General features: G+C 35.8%; 1 protein-coding gene across 1 annotated transcript in view; it reads right to left on the bottom strand.

Moving 5' to 3' along the window:
* The window catches only part of PFKP (phosphofructokinase, platelet), a 42,550-nt gene that overhangs the window by 13,744 nt on the left and 15,803 nt on the right, over nucleotides 1-13,003 (bottom strand). Inside the window, 12 exon segments of the mRNA XM_030943846.1 lie at nucleotides 640-727; nucleotides 1,179-1,249; nucleotides 2,175-2,321; nucleotides 4,613-4,682; nucleotides 5,379-5,443; nucleotides 6,029-6,154; nucleotides 6,515-6,607; nucleotides 7,336-7,431; nucleotides 7,877-7,985; nucleotides 8,080-8,124; nucleotides 8,771-8,936; nucleotides 11,416-11,605. Of these exon segments, the coding sequence (XP_030799706.1) occupies nucleotides 640-727; nucleotides 1,179-1,249; nucleotides 2,175-2,321; nucleotides 4,613-4,682; nucleotides 5,379-5,443; nucleotides 6,029-6,154; nucleotides 6,515-6,607; nucleotides 7,336-7,431; nucleotides 7,877-7,985; nucleotides 8,080-8,124; nucleotides 8,771-8,936; nucleotides 11,416-11,605 (1,266 nt within the window).

The following is a 13,003-nucleotide window of genomic DNA, read 5'->3' as shown; positions in this document are numbered from 1 at the left end:
GTACTGTTATTCCTGATTTAAAAATCTTGATATTCCTGAATTAGGGTCATAGCTAGCAGCTTGGACAAAAAAGGAAGACACATTCTTTATCAAAAAGCAATGAGCACATTATTCTCTGCAAGGAGTGGGCAAAATACTTTCCTGAATCAAAATTTCCAAAATTAATTGTTTTTTTAGAAAAAAGCAAACAGAAGATACAAGAAAAAAATACCTCTCTAGATCCATTACAGATTTTGGCATGCACTATGTGAGAGGAGTGGCTTAAATAAGGAACCATAGTGCAATTTCTACTAAGAGTCAAGAACTTCTGCAAGGATGTTCTAAGTGTTGACACAGTATAGACTGAAACTTGCACAACAGAAGTCGTTAATTTATTTTAATACAAAAAACTATCACACTACCTCATCTCATTTATCCATTTAACACATCTGTTAGCAGTTCCAGTCACTGTATTAAATGCCAATTTCCAGAGAACCACTGATTGACAACACTGATGATTCTAAACACTATCTATGTTGTGTATCAAATACACATAGAACCAAATGCATCTTACATGAAGATTGGGTAAAAGTCAAACCAAACTATTAATTTTGTTAGGAATTCTAGTCTACTTAGACATAATTAGATATTTCAGTGTACCTCAAATCCACCAATAACCATAAGGGCGTTAATGTTGTTAGTGCGCATCTGGTCAGCAATCTTCTCCAAATATTTTGCAGGAAGAGTACTAAAAATCATTAAACCAAAAGAAAAATAAAAACAGTTTACAGACTCTGAAGCACTAAGAATTCATTACTAAGCTGAAACCATAAAGTCAGCAAGCAACACAATGGTTTTTGTTTTACATATTTATCCATGCAAGTAGCTCCTCCAGACAAACAATAAGGACTCATGTCAAGTGCAAAGAAACTGCAGGTTTGAAATGCTTTAAAGTGTAAGGACCCCAGGAAATTTTTAAGTTGAGGTCCCAACTCCCACTTTTCAGAGCTGGTTCAATACTATAGGGATACCCAAGTTGGAACACAAGGATTTGAACAAAAAACAAACTCAAAAAACCCCAATGTACAAAAACTGAGGACTTAAAAACACTCTGTGGGAAGAAAAGAACATGGAATCATACAGTGGTTATATAAAACATTACAATTAATCATATCAATTGACAAAAATATTGATGTTACCGTTTTGTACCAAGAATTGATCCTCCTTGACCAGTCCAGCCTCCAACATCTCCCCAGGAAATTTCCTTAATCTTTGAATAAAAGTAAAAACAGAGATTTCGTTAAGTGATTATCCAATTCATTCTCTTGAGCTGCAGCAAACAACAGGTACTACTTCATGAAAAGCTGTGGGAAGAAGTTGTGGACACTGACATCACTAAAACTAAATGAGGCCAAGGAAGAAAACAGCAGCAAGAGTTTAACTCTATTTCTCTTGAATTTCTACAATCCCTTTTGGTGACACCCCTGGATACCCTAATTGCTTTGTTGCCTTGCATTAGGCTGCAAGTCCTTCCATTCCATTTGCTCTTTCTTCTTCCAGACCAAGATGAACCTTGTCTCTGTGTTTCATATCTCAATCCTATTTTCAGCTATCCTCTCCTACTGAATGTGAAGCAAAAAAAAATCTAAAATTAGGTTTTTGATGTAAGTTTTGGGATCTGTGCCTCCAGCCAAGCACAGAAATCAGTAATTTTGCATTCAGTTTCTCTTCAGTACACCAACCAATGCATAACATTTAAAAACAGGCAAATAGAAGAATCTAACTTACTTAAGGAAAGAAAAGCTTCCTCCCTCAATAAGCACCATTACAAAGTTTCGTACAGCAAAGGAATACATGTGCAATAGCTCATTGGTTAGAATCAGAGATTATTCTGCTACTCTGAAAAAACTTCAATATGCTCAACATTGACCAAAACTCAAAGGCAGGATTCATCTGAACTCATTTTGTAGCTCTGCAGCACGTGATTAGTAACACTCAGCATAAATTAATTTACAGACTTGAATAGTTGAGAAATAGTTACAATCTAGGTTTTATAGATCTTTATGAAATAAAAGCACTTAGAAAGCCAGTTCCCTCGGCAGTTATGACAGAACACACCTTCCAAGAACATGAACAAAGGTGGTGGTGTGGGATGGGGTACCTAGCACTTGGTAATGCACACACATGACACTGACCTTCCCTCTAGCGAACCCTTCAAAACCATCAATGACAGCAAATATTTTGTGACCTTCAGTCATGCCAACTCTCACTGCAGCCCTCACGGCGGCGTTCATTCCAGCTGCAGGGGCACCCACATTTAAAACTGCCACATTAAAATTACTCTGCAAGATAAAAAATTATAATTAGTAAGGACTTTGATTTCTACACCATAGTTAATTTGTACATCATATGCAGTTGCTAAATACTGGAATGCAGGAAACAAAATTTCAAAGACCCTAAACATGTTGAAAATTTGAAGTTAATTGCAAGGTGCAGACACATTTCCCCACTTGCAGAATATCAAAGAGACGAACAATTTAAAAAAAAAAAAAGAATGTTTGTTCTTAAATAAGACTTTATCATAATTCCATTTGGTTTACAAGTTAAATTATTCAGGTTTTTATATTCTAGCCCAGGTTCAAGAAACTTAAAATAGAATCACAGAATAGCTTGGGTTGGAAGGATCATAAAGATCATCTCATCCAACCCCCTGACATGGCCAGGGACACGATTCACTAGACCAGGCTGCTCAGAGCTCCCCTCAACCTGGCCACTGTTATTCAACCAGCTTCATGTTACCAAAGCAGGAAGATTTTTTTTGCAAACACACCAACAATAGCAAAAGAAAAAACAAGTAGGAACTGACTCTAGCACCACAGCATTTATGTGTGTATCATCAATACAATGCAGAGAGGAACAGACAAGTTTTAAAATTAAGCTATTGGCCAGGTTTTTCAAGCAGCTGACAATACATTAGTGAACACAAGCACTCAGCATCTTTCCCAACAGCACACATTTCAGATTATGGAAGTTTTTAGAACATTTTTGAATAACAACTATAACAATTTGGTCCTGAGGAAGAGGTAGAAAGTATTTAGTTTTATTCTGGAAGATGAGAACAAAAAAAAAACCAACAAAAAAATAGAATAGTTGTTAAGTAACTATCATGGAATCTCATCTGATCAAAAACCAAAACAAGCAAACAAAAACAAACAAAAAAAAACCCCAAACCAACAACAGCCCCCCCCCAAAACCACAATAAAAGAGACACAAACCAGAGTATACGTAGAGGGCTTTTTTGGGTGGTTTTTTTTTGTTTTGGTACAGTTGAAGGATTGTATAAAAATGCAATGCAATCACAAACAGCAAAATATAATGTGTGCAGAAGCACTGCTGAAGCAGAGCGTTCAGCTGGCTCTCCTGATCTGATCAGCTTAGCTCTTTCCTCAATTCCTGTGACATGCACATTTCATCTACTTTTTAATTCCTATTCAACCTCTTTTACTGAATGCACACGGATTTTGTTAGTATGGTCAAATCTGAGTAGTTAGTAATTATACGTGGCCTACATTTCCTTCTAACACCATTTATCACAGAAGGTATGACAGAAGTATTTTTAAAAAATTACAAAAGCCCAGTACTAAGAGTCCTTGATTTGCATTGCTGTATTAAAAAAAAAAAAAAAACCAACCACCACCCAAACACCTGATCTGCAAAAGAAAATGTTAAATATCCACCTAAAAAATCCTGAATTCCCTGATCTCTTTAAGGTCAGTCTTAGCAGTCTTAGGTCCTGAGTGTATTACCAATGCAATTTTGCTCCTTAGTAATATTGAGAAGCTACCACCAGTAATCATTACTCAAATATTTATTTGGGAGAAAGTATAACAGCAACAACATTATGCAAATAAGTTAACAAATGGTCACAAACCACAATTAAAAGAGGAATTAACAAGATGAGATGACACAGTCACCAACTATGATCAAACAGAATTATTCAGTAAACTTCTAATAAACCAAAAATAAATCCCTTCTAAGATTTGTTTGCAACAAAATTTAGTGTCTGATTCCTAAATAAATCCAAATTTCCTCTTATACAAATCTTAGGAACTACAAAGAAACTAAATGTCCGTTCATTTAATTTAAACTGTATTATGCAGAGTGACTTACTTCACATAAAGGTGATGGATCTATCCTCAGTATTGCTTCCCATGAATTCCTGTATTTGCCCTTATCCATGAATGGTTTTACCCTTCAAAAGGAAAGCTTAGAATTCTTTTAATATAGAAGCCTCCTTTATCTAAAGATTTTCAGTCTTAATCATGATCTTAAATATCATCCCTCCTTCTCTCCATGGTTAGAAACAGAGGGCAAAACAGTAACTATTACGACCAGACATTTTAACAATTGGGACCAGCTGCACATCCAAAACAGAAGGAAACTGTCTACAGGAATTTTCTAGTTACAATTGTATTTCACTTTAAAAATGTTACCTATTATTAGAATAAACAAGTGTGCTTCAAGCATCTTCATAATATTTAATTTGTAACCTATGCTATAATAGAGGTCTGAAGGGAGTTATTAATGGATTCCAAAAGCAGACATGCATTGCACATTCAACAAATCCCCTTACCTTTGGAAGCTCAGCATCTGGCTTTTTGTGCGACAGTAATTTGTACGTGTTAAGGTTGTTTTCAAAGCTCCTAAACAAAGGAGCAAATAAGATAAGCAAATAAAATAGTAACATTTTAAACTCATAGTTATTTTAAAGGAACATTTGAATTTTTCAGAAACATTAAAAAACTGGTATGAAATATTAACACCATTGTTATTGCAAATGCAAAATACAGCAAAAACTAGAAATGAGAGAACAATGAAAAATATTCCATTCTTTAAGATAAAAGTCGTAAAATATAAAACAACTATGCAGCTAACAAACTAGTTTTCTAGACTGGGGAGAAAGCATTTTATTATCAGATGACTTGAAACAGAAATCACTCTCCTGACAGGACTGAAGAATACCTCCTCCAACCTTACTGCTGGAAAACTACCAACTATTTACAAACAAGCTCACAGGACTGGCCTCAAATTCATGAATAAACAAACTTATGGTAGCTACCAGTCAGGTCATACAGCACAGCAGCTTTTTGCTTTGTGACCAGTTACCCTAGGAACAGCTTCCAGTCTGACACAGCAGAGAAACAGAATACAGTTTGTTTTGGTGCAAGTAAGAATTCCAATTATTCTATTTAGGCAATTCTTCTGTCTCCTCTCATTCTCAAACCCAAAAAACCATACAGTTAGTAAAATATTTAAAATAAAATGTCACGTGCCAGCATAACAGCAAAGCAACTATTCCTTTCTACAGCAAATAAACTGATATAAGCTATCGGCCATACCTTCCACGAAGCCTCACAGCCTCAAGAAATCTTCCCTCATCCATGGCTTTCTGGACTTCTTGAGTCTTGAAAAAACAAGTTGATTACTCAGTATGTTTAAAAAATACAGGAGTTCAAATATTTAATATATTCCATGTGTTAATATATTTCCAGAGTGAAAAAAGAAATACTGACAATTCCTCAATTTATGAGCAACCTCCTCTCATAGCATAAATTACAGGGTGGAGGAAAAGAAGAAAGTAGAAATAAATACCTAAAGCTTTAATGAGACAAAGAAATCAATGTATCTATTATGTATTTTCTTCTTTCAGTTTAAACTGTGCAGTTTTAGTGAAGAAACCTGACTTGTATACAACATGTAAATGGATGCAAGCATCTGAAGAATTTGTTGTAACAATAAAAACAGAAGATCTGAGATGAAATTTCAGAAAAAATTAAGAAGCTATGAATTTCTTATTCCTTGACAGTTTGCAAATGAATAGTGAATAGTAACACATAGAGAACATATATGAACTTCATTATTCATTCCCAAATTTGGGAAAGTGCTGTACACATTCCATCAATGTCCTAATGAGAACAGGCAATTATTGTACATAGTAGTGTGTTGTAGTAAATAAATAACATAAACTGGCTTTTTGCCAGAGCCTCACCATCTGCACACACTCCATCAGAGGCAGACGGACAGCCTGATTTCCAGACAGGGACACGACACAGGCAGGGGTATCTGGAGTAGCTTCTAAAAGGGCAAGCACGGCTTCCACACCCATACGACTCGCCTGCAAGGAGAGAACGTTGGAGTGTTCAAGCAAGCACTGAAATGCGCCTCCGACCACAGAAATGATCCTGATTTCTCTGTAAGTCAAGCTGACACAAACCACCCCTTGGTAAGGTGAAAAACTTGTGGGCTGTTTATATCCATAAGTATGGACGATTAAGCTTTGCATTTCGAGCCTAAGCATAGATTCCTTCACACAAAGTGCTTCACCACTCTGAATTTGAGCAATTCAGACAGTTAGTGTGAAATAACAGTTGGATTTGTGAACTTAATCAGGTAGAGAACCATCCCACCTCCAAATAAATAATAAAATGCAGTTGTCCTATGTGGTGCCATGAGCAGTTATTTTGGGAATACTCACAAGAATTCTGTCAAAAGCTGAAGGGGTTCCACCTCTTTGCACGTGGCCCAGGATGGTTACCCGGGTGTCAAAACCAAGCCGCTGAACCACAAGCTGCAAAGAATTTAAAAATACAGTGGGTTTAATATTATCATTATTTATATGGATGTTAGCATTTTGTACACTTAACACCACTTAGTGCTAAATGTTACTTCATATAACTGCAATTCTGAATGAAGTCAAAGGTTTCTCTAAAACTGACAGCTATGGAAAACAGAACTTCACAGTCACAGGACAGATGAACCCCAGGTAAAGCCAGTGTATCATAGCTCCTTTCCACCAATGACTATTTCCCAATTTATTTCTTAATGAGCCCTTAAAAAAAAAGGCAGAAAAATGCAGCTTAAAAGTTTTTTTAATCTTAAACACCCATGAAATTTTTATCAAAGCAACCATTTGGACAAGAGTTTGTCCAAAAAAACACAGTATTAGTTCACTGTGAGACAGACCAATATTAAAAATTTTACACGACATACAAAGTAAAATAGGCCTATAAATATAGGTTTGAGCTAATTTCAAACTATCAATTAAGGCACACATGAAGCAGATGCTTTTGCACTGCTGTGTTGCATTACAAGGAGAAAAGGTTCCAATTAATTGCCACTGAAAATACTGCCCTTTTATTTGACTATGGAATTTTAGATGATAAAGCACAAGGATAAAATACAATTGTGTGACAAGCTACCTAATGGGAACAGATTTACTCTACAAAAATGTTATTGTTAACAATAGGCCCCATCTTATGAACAGAAATCTTGTATCATAGGGAAGTTGACACTTACATCCTTAACCTTCTCTGATGTTATAGGTTTGTTGTGGCAATCAATAGCTCCTTCAGCTACAATAATAATATTCAACCTTTTCTTTCGTGCACGGTTCTGTAATAAAAATAAAAGCACATTCCTGTAGTTAAAAAAAACAAGAGTAATTTACAACATAATTTTATAATCATTTGCTCTACATTAAGCTGCTAGGATTTGAGGAAACATTCCTTGTATTTGATCACTCATACATGATGTGTTCTCATGCCTTTTATTACATACACATCTTTTCACTGATGAAGTAAAATGTCTAGCATCAAGTTGCTGAGGAAATGTACACATATGGCTTATATAGATATAATTTTATGCAATTCCCAGGGCAGGTCATATGATTCCTCAAAACAATCACAGAGTGCAATAAAAGCAATGTTCAAGATCACAGAGAACTTTATGTGACACCAAAACCAGACTTGCTTAAAGTCCTGATCACACTTTTTAATCACTGCTTTCAAATAAACATCCACAAAGAAATCAGAGAATCTCAAACACATTAACAAATTACCTCTGAAAGCTTAACACACATTGAATCTTCCCAGCCTTCTTCTGGTGGGTATTCAGGAATAAACACCCAATCTGCACCACAGGCTAAGGCACTAACCAGAGCTAGATAGCTAAAATATAGAACAAATGATTAGATTTTTATGGTTCAGATTTCTTTCACAATTGTACCTGTACAATTCACAAAATGCTGAAGACAATACATACCCACAGTGTCTCCCCATAACCTCCAGAACAAATGTCCTCTGATGGCTGTCAAAATAAGAAAACATATTAACTGAACCTAGTAACACGAAACAGCTTGTGTTTACTATGATTACTGAACTCAGAATCCCTTAGCAAAACAGAAAAACATTAGGAAAACAAAATCATTGTCATATTAAATAATATATTTAAAATTAAGTATCTCCCAATGCATAATTCATTTTCACAACTTTCTTGCAAAACATACTATGAGAGAAGATATGAACCTTTACTGGAAATGTAAATGATGCAGAGCCATAGTTAAGAACTGTAATGGTAGGCTGTATTCAAACAAAATAAATTAGTTGCTTCACTCTTACTGAAATAAAGGCTATATAACACAGATGCTATTTTTGTATTATTCATGGTGTGTCTGGATCTTCTGTAACAGGTTATGTCTGAAAAAGACTAAAAACATTGAAACCAAGTCTGCCCCTAAGGCTGATGCAGCCTCTACGATTGCATACTTGAAGTGCTGCCATGACAGGAATGATGAAAAAGCAGTTACTAAGAAAAAAAGAAACCAAGACATCTGAAACATGCAGCTAAAAGAAATTTTATTTCCCCACCTATCTAACCTCTATTTAAAATGAACTTAAACAACAGCATAACATGTGTATATTTGTTATCAGTCTCTATAACATGCTTAATTTACCTCTGAGCAGTGGTCATGATGGCATCCACAACTTCAATTATTCTGTGCAGAGCTGAGTCAGTACCTATGGTCATATCAGTGCCACAGAAGTCATTGTCTATGGATCCAACCATTCCCACAATGTTAAGGTAAGCATATTTCTTAACAGCCTCTGCATCAATCTTTCCTGTAAAGAAGTATTCAGAGAAAGAACTGTAAGACTACTAAAAAAAAAACATTAGATGTATTGCTTGGGTGCTCTACTTTTATAAACTAAACATATCCAAACATTAAATTATGTTTAGATATTTTAGGCAACAAGGTTAGTCAAAACTACAAACAAAAGCCAGTCAAACATCCAAACAAAAGAATCCTGCATGGAACTCCTTACAGTAAGGAAGGAAATAAGAGCTTTTCAGTCCATCTCAAAGTGTCAAATAATTTTCAAGTTTTGTAACCAACCTTAAAACTGATGGTTTCAAATTAAAACAGTAGTATTCAAACTGTAGTCTCAGTGTAAAACGCGCAATGAAGAAGCAAAAGGATGCAAACTGGATGTGATTATGTGCATATGTAAACAGTTAGAAACCAGCATCCAACTTTTGAAGACTTGTCTTTTGCAACACTGAAAGGCTCTGATTTCATGATTAATAAGCAAACAGAACAGAAAAGCTCCTATTCTATGTCTTAGCGATGTCTCCCAAGACAGCAATGAAAATGCTGCATCATCCAAGAGCTCTAAAGGATCTCAAGGATGAAACACCTTAGCTGCTTAAGCACTTAAAACTACCTTAGTATCTGTGGGATGGGATGGTAGTAAATATAATGCCAAATTTTTAATATGAGATTAAAGAACTACGTATCAGTTTGTTTAATGTCTACATTACAGAAAAACAGCAGAAACCATAATGAAAAAATATAACTAATGTCCATGAAGATATATATAACACTGTGAAGAAGAATCAAAATGTTTTCTATGAATGTATACCATGCATTACAAACCTCTTCTAGAGTTCCAAATGTGACTTAACATCTGGTTGACATATTCTACTCAGATTTCTAAAAAGCCATTGACAAAGTCTTTTGCCAAAGGATTTTGAGGAAACTAAGCAGTCACTGTACAAGGCTGAAGGCTTTTCATAGAGTAAATAATGTGAAACAGAAGGTAAAAAATACAAGGCAGAGGGCAGTGGTAAACACAAATTCTTCTATCTTAGGAAGGTAACCAATGGAGCTCTACAAGGATCTGCGCTGTTCACTCAGCAATAACCTGGAAAAGGGAATGAGCAGCAAAGTGCCAAAGTTTACTGATCAAACTGAATTATTTGGGATCTAAACATATGGAGTGTTTGAGAAGAAATGAAGACTAGCAAGACACAGTGAGCACTAAAGTATCAAATGGAATTCATTGCAGATAAATGTAAACTAAGACACATGAAAAAAATGTACCCTAAGATCACAAACAAAATAACGCTATTTCCAGCATAATATAAAAATGCTGTTTTCATTAATAAATCAGCTTCAATGCTCAATAGCAGTAAAAAAAATCAAAATATTAGAAAATATTAAGAAAAGAATAGAGAACAAAACAAAGATCATTATACTACTGTGTAGATCCATGGTTTGCCCTCATCTTGAATACTGGGCGCAGTTGTGGTCCTCCCCACCTCAAAACAGGGTAGAACTGGAAAAGGTTCAGAGAAGGGCAACAAAGATGATCAAAGATATAGAACTTACACATAAGGAACAACTAAGCAAACTAGGATTCTTCCATCTAGAAAAAGAGATGATGAAGGGAAAATAAGACAGCTGTAAAATCTCAACTGGCATGCAGAGAGGAAGCAGGATTGTTCATGGTTTACTCTAACACAGAAACTATGGATATCAAATGATCTAGAAGCCAGCAGGATCAAAATAAACAGAAGAAGATTCTTCACAATCTTCATTATTCACTGAAGCTGCAGTACTCCTTGCTACACAATGTTTTCAGCAATATTCTGTATGCTTTCAAGTAGACTGTATACATTCATGAAAGAGAAATTCATTAAGGACTGCTGACAGCATCTGGCTCAGGAAGCTCTGAAGACAGAAATGGATGGAACCTATCAGAGTTTTTATGTACTATGAGTAACACATAGCATCAACACAGCATTATTTTAGTCTTTACTCTTCCCTATGCATTCTCCTGGATGCCATCAAAGGCAACTACTGGGCTGGTTGTACTTCTATCAACAACCTCTTAATGTTCTGATCTTAAATAACGACACACAGGAAGGAAAGCATCATAATTAAATAACATACAAATGTGTCACTTGTTGTAGGAAAGAAATTACCCCCTCAGATTGTATATGAGGGCATAGGGCTTTTCAAGCAAAAGGTAAGAAGTTCAGATCCTAAAAACGATTCATAATAGAGGACAAAAGCCACACAGACTGTTGCCCAGTAACTTATTTGGCCTTTTTTGGACCTTTATGATACACATGAGTGGATCTACACAAACCAAAAGCTATTCTTTTATGAAGAACCATGCGATTTCCTAGAATGAATGTATTTGATTTTTAAACTTTAGATCTATCCTCTGGATACAGTCTGCACACCTGCAGCTAGGGTTCATAACTCCCCTGCAGACTGGAGGGGAAGTCCAGGGGGCCTGAAGGCACACTGACCTTTCTGTGCCAGCTCTTCCAGCAGCCCGCTCCACTCCTCACGGAAGAGGTTGGCGCCGGTCAGGCTGCCGTCGCCGCCGATCACGCAGAGGTTGGTGATGCCCCTCTGCACCAGGTTGCAGGCAGCCTGCAGGCGGCCCTCGCGCGTGCGGAACGACTTGCAGCGCGCGCTGCCGATCACGGTGCCCCCCTAGGACAGGGAAGAACAGCACTATTAGCTAATGGTCCGGTGTATTACTGTGCATGTCTAAGATGGATTAGTGATGAGATTTGTAGCATAACCTCTGTCTTCTAATTTTACAGTGAGGTAAGGTAATGATATACAAATTATCAAACCTGTGGGAATTTATGTTCAAGAACAGATACATACACATACAGATATATACACACACAAAAACAAAAAAACTACTCAAAAATGACTGATAAAGAGCTACTCTGGAAGGAAAATGTTAAATTACATCAGATTAATTTTAGCAGTATTAAAATAAATACGTTGCTACTTACATTTAAAAGTGATATATGAACTAGTTAAGTATTTACATTAATTTGCCTCAGTGTGGTGTTTTTCCCCTGAATATCACAAGATACATAGACAATAAGAGAAAAAATGTATCCCTGAAATTCAAAATTAGCATCCATTGTCATTCCACAGAATTATGGAAATAAATGCCTTTAATTCCTTACAGATCAGACTAATGCTACATTTTCTTTTTTATTGATTATCTGTTGCATTTATTAATATGAATTAAAAAGCTTCTTTTGGAAATGGTGGTGTTTTTAAAAATAACTGAACTGCCCTGTCACATCTTCTGTGTTTATGCTGTTCAGTCACTCAAGAAGTTTAATTTTTGCCTTGTTTATTGTCACAGTAAAAAGTAGTATCAATTAAGACTGAAAAAACTAATTTTTTTCCTGCAAGCAAATCTGGAGATGATTACATCACTTTTGCATAAACATTCCCTTCACTTTAACTTGTAGTAAATCTGTAACATCCATCTAGATTTGAACTTCAAATCTGCAGTGGCTGTACTGACACAATTTACCCTATCAATAGATGTTTCATTTCTCAGACCAGGTTGACATCTGTGTTGCATAGCTGCTAGTGGAAAGAAAAAATAAAGTGGAACAGAATTCAGCTATCTCCAGAAAGAAAGGTAGATGTGTACCCATGGAGATGCTGAAAAAAAAATCAGAACTAAAAAATGTCTCTAAAACTAGGTATTTTCACACTTAGAAGAAAACAGCTGCAAGAGGAAAAGAAACTGTATTTGAAACAAAGTGCTACTTGTTCTGAATAAACAAATACACAATGGGCTGTAAAATCTTTCTCATCAAAACAACTAAACACATTCTATTCTGTAAGATACATGCTGAGGTTCATTGTTGGTCTGTTGAATTTCCAGCAATAAAGCTCAGAAAGATGTTTTTCTTTTACCCTACACATGTACAGGAACCTACATCCTGTTCCTGCCTATGCCCTGTGTGGTTTGGCCAAGAAAACTCAATTTTCCTGTCATTATAAGATTCATCTGGATGATGCTTTTAGTCATATTGTTTAGCTTTAGGACTCAATGTCCTTATGAGTCCC

The sequence above is a fragment of the Camarhynchus parvulus genome, chromosome 2 (genome assembly GCF_901933205.1).
Source record: "Camarhynchus parvulus chromosome 2, STF_HiC, whole genome shotgun sequence".
Lineage (NCBI taxonomy): Eukaryota > Metazoa > Chordata > Aves > Passeriformes > Thraupidae > Camarhynchus > Camarhynchus parvulus.
The sequence above is the reverse complement of the archived record's forward strand: the minus strand, read 5'-3'. Positions and strand labels throughout refer to the sequence as shown.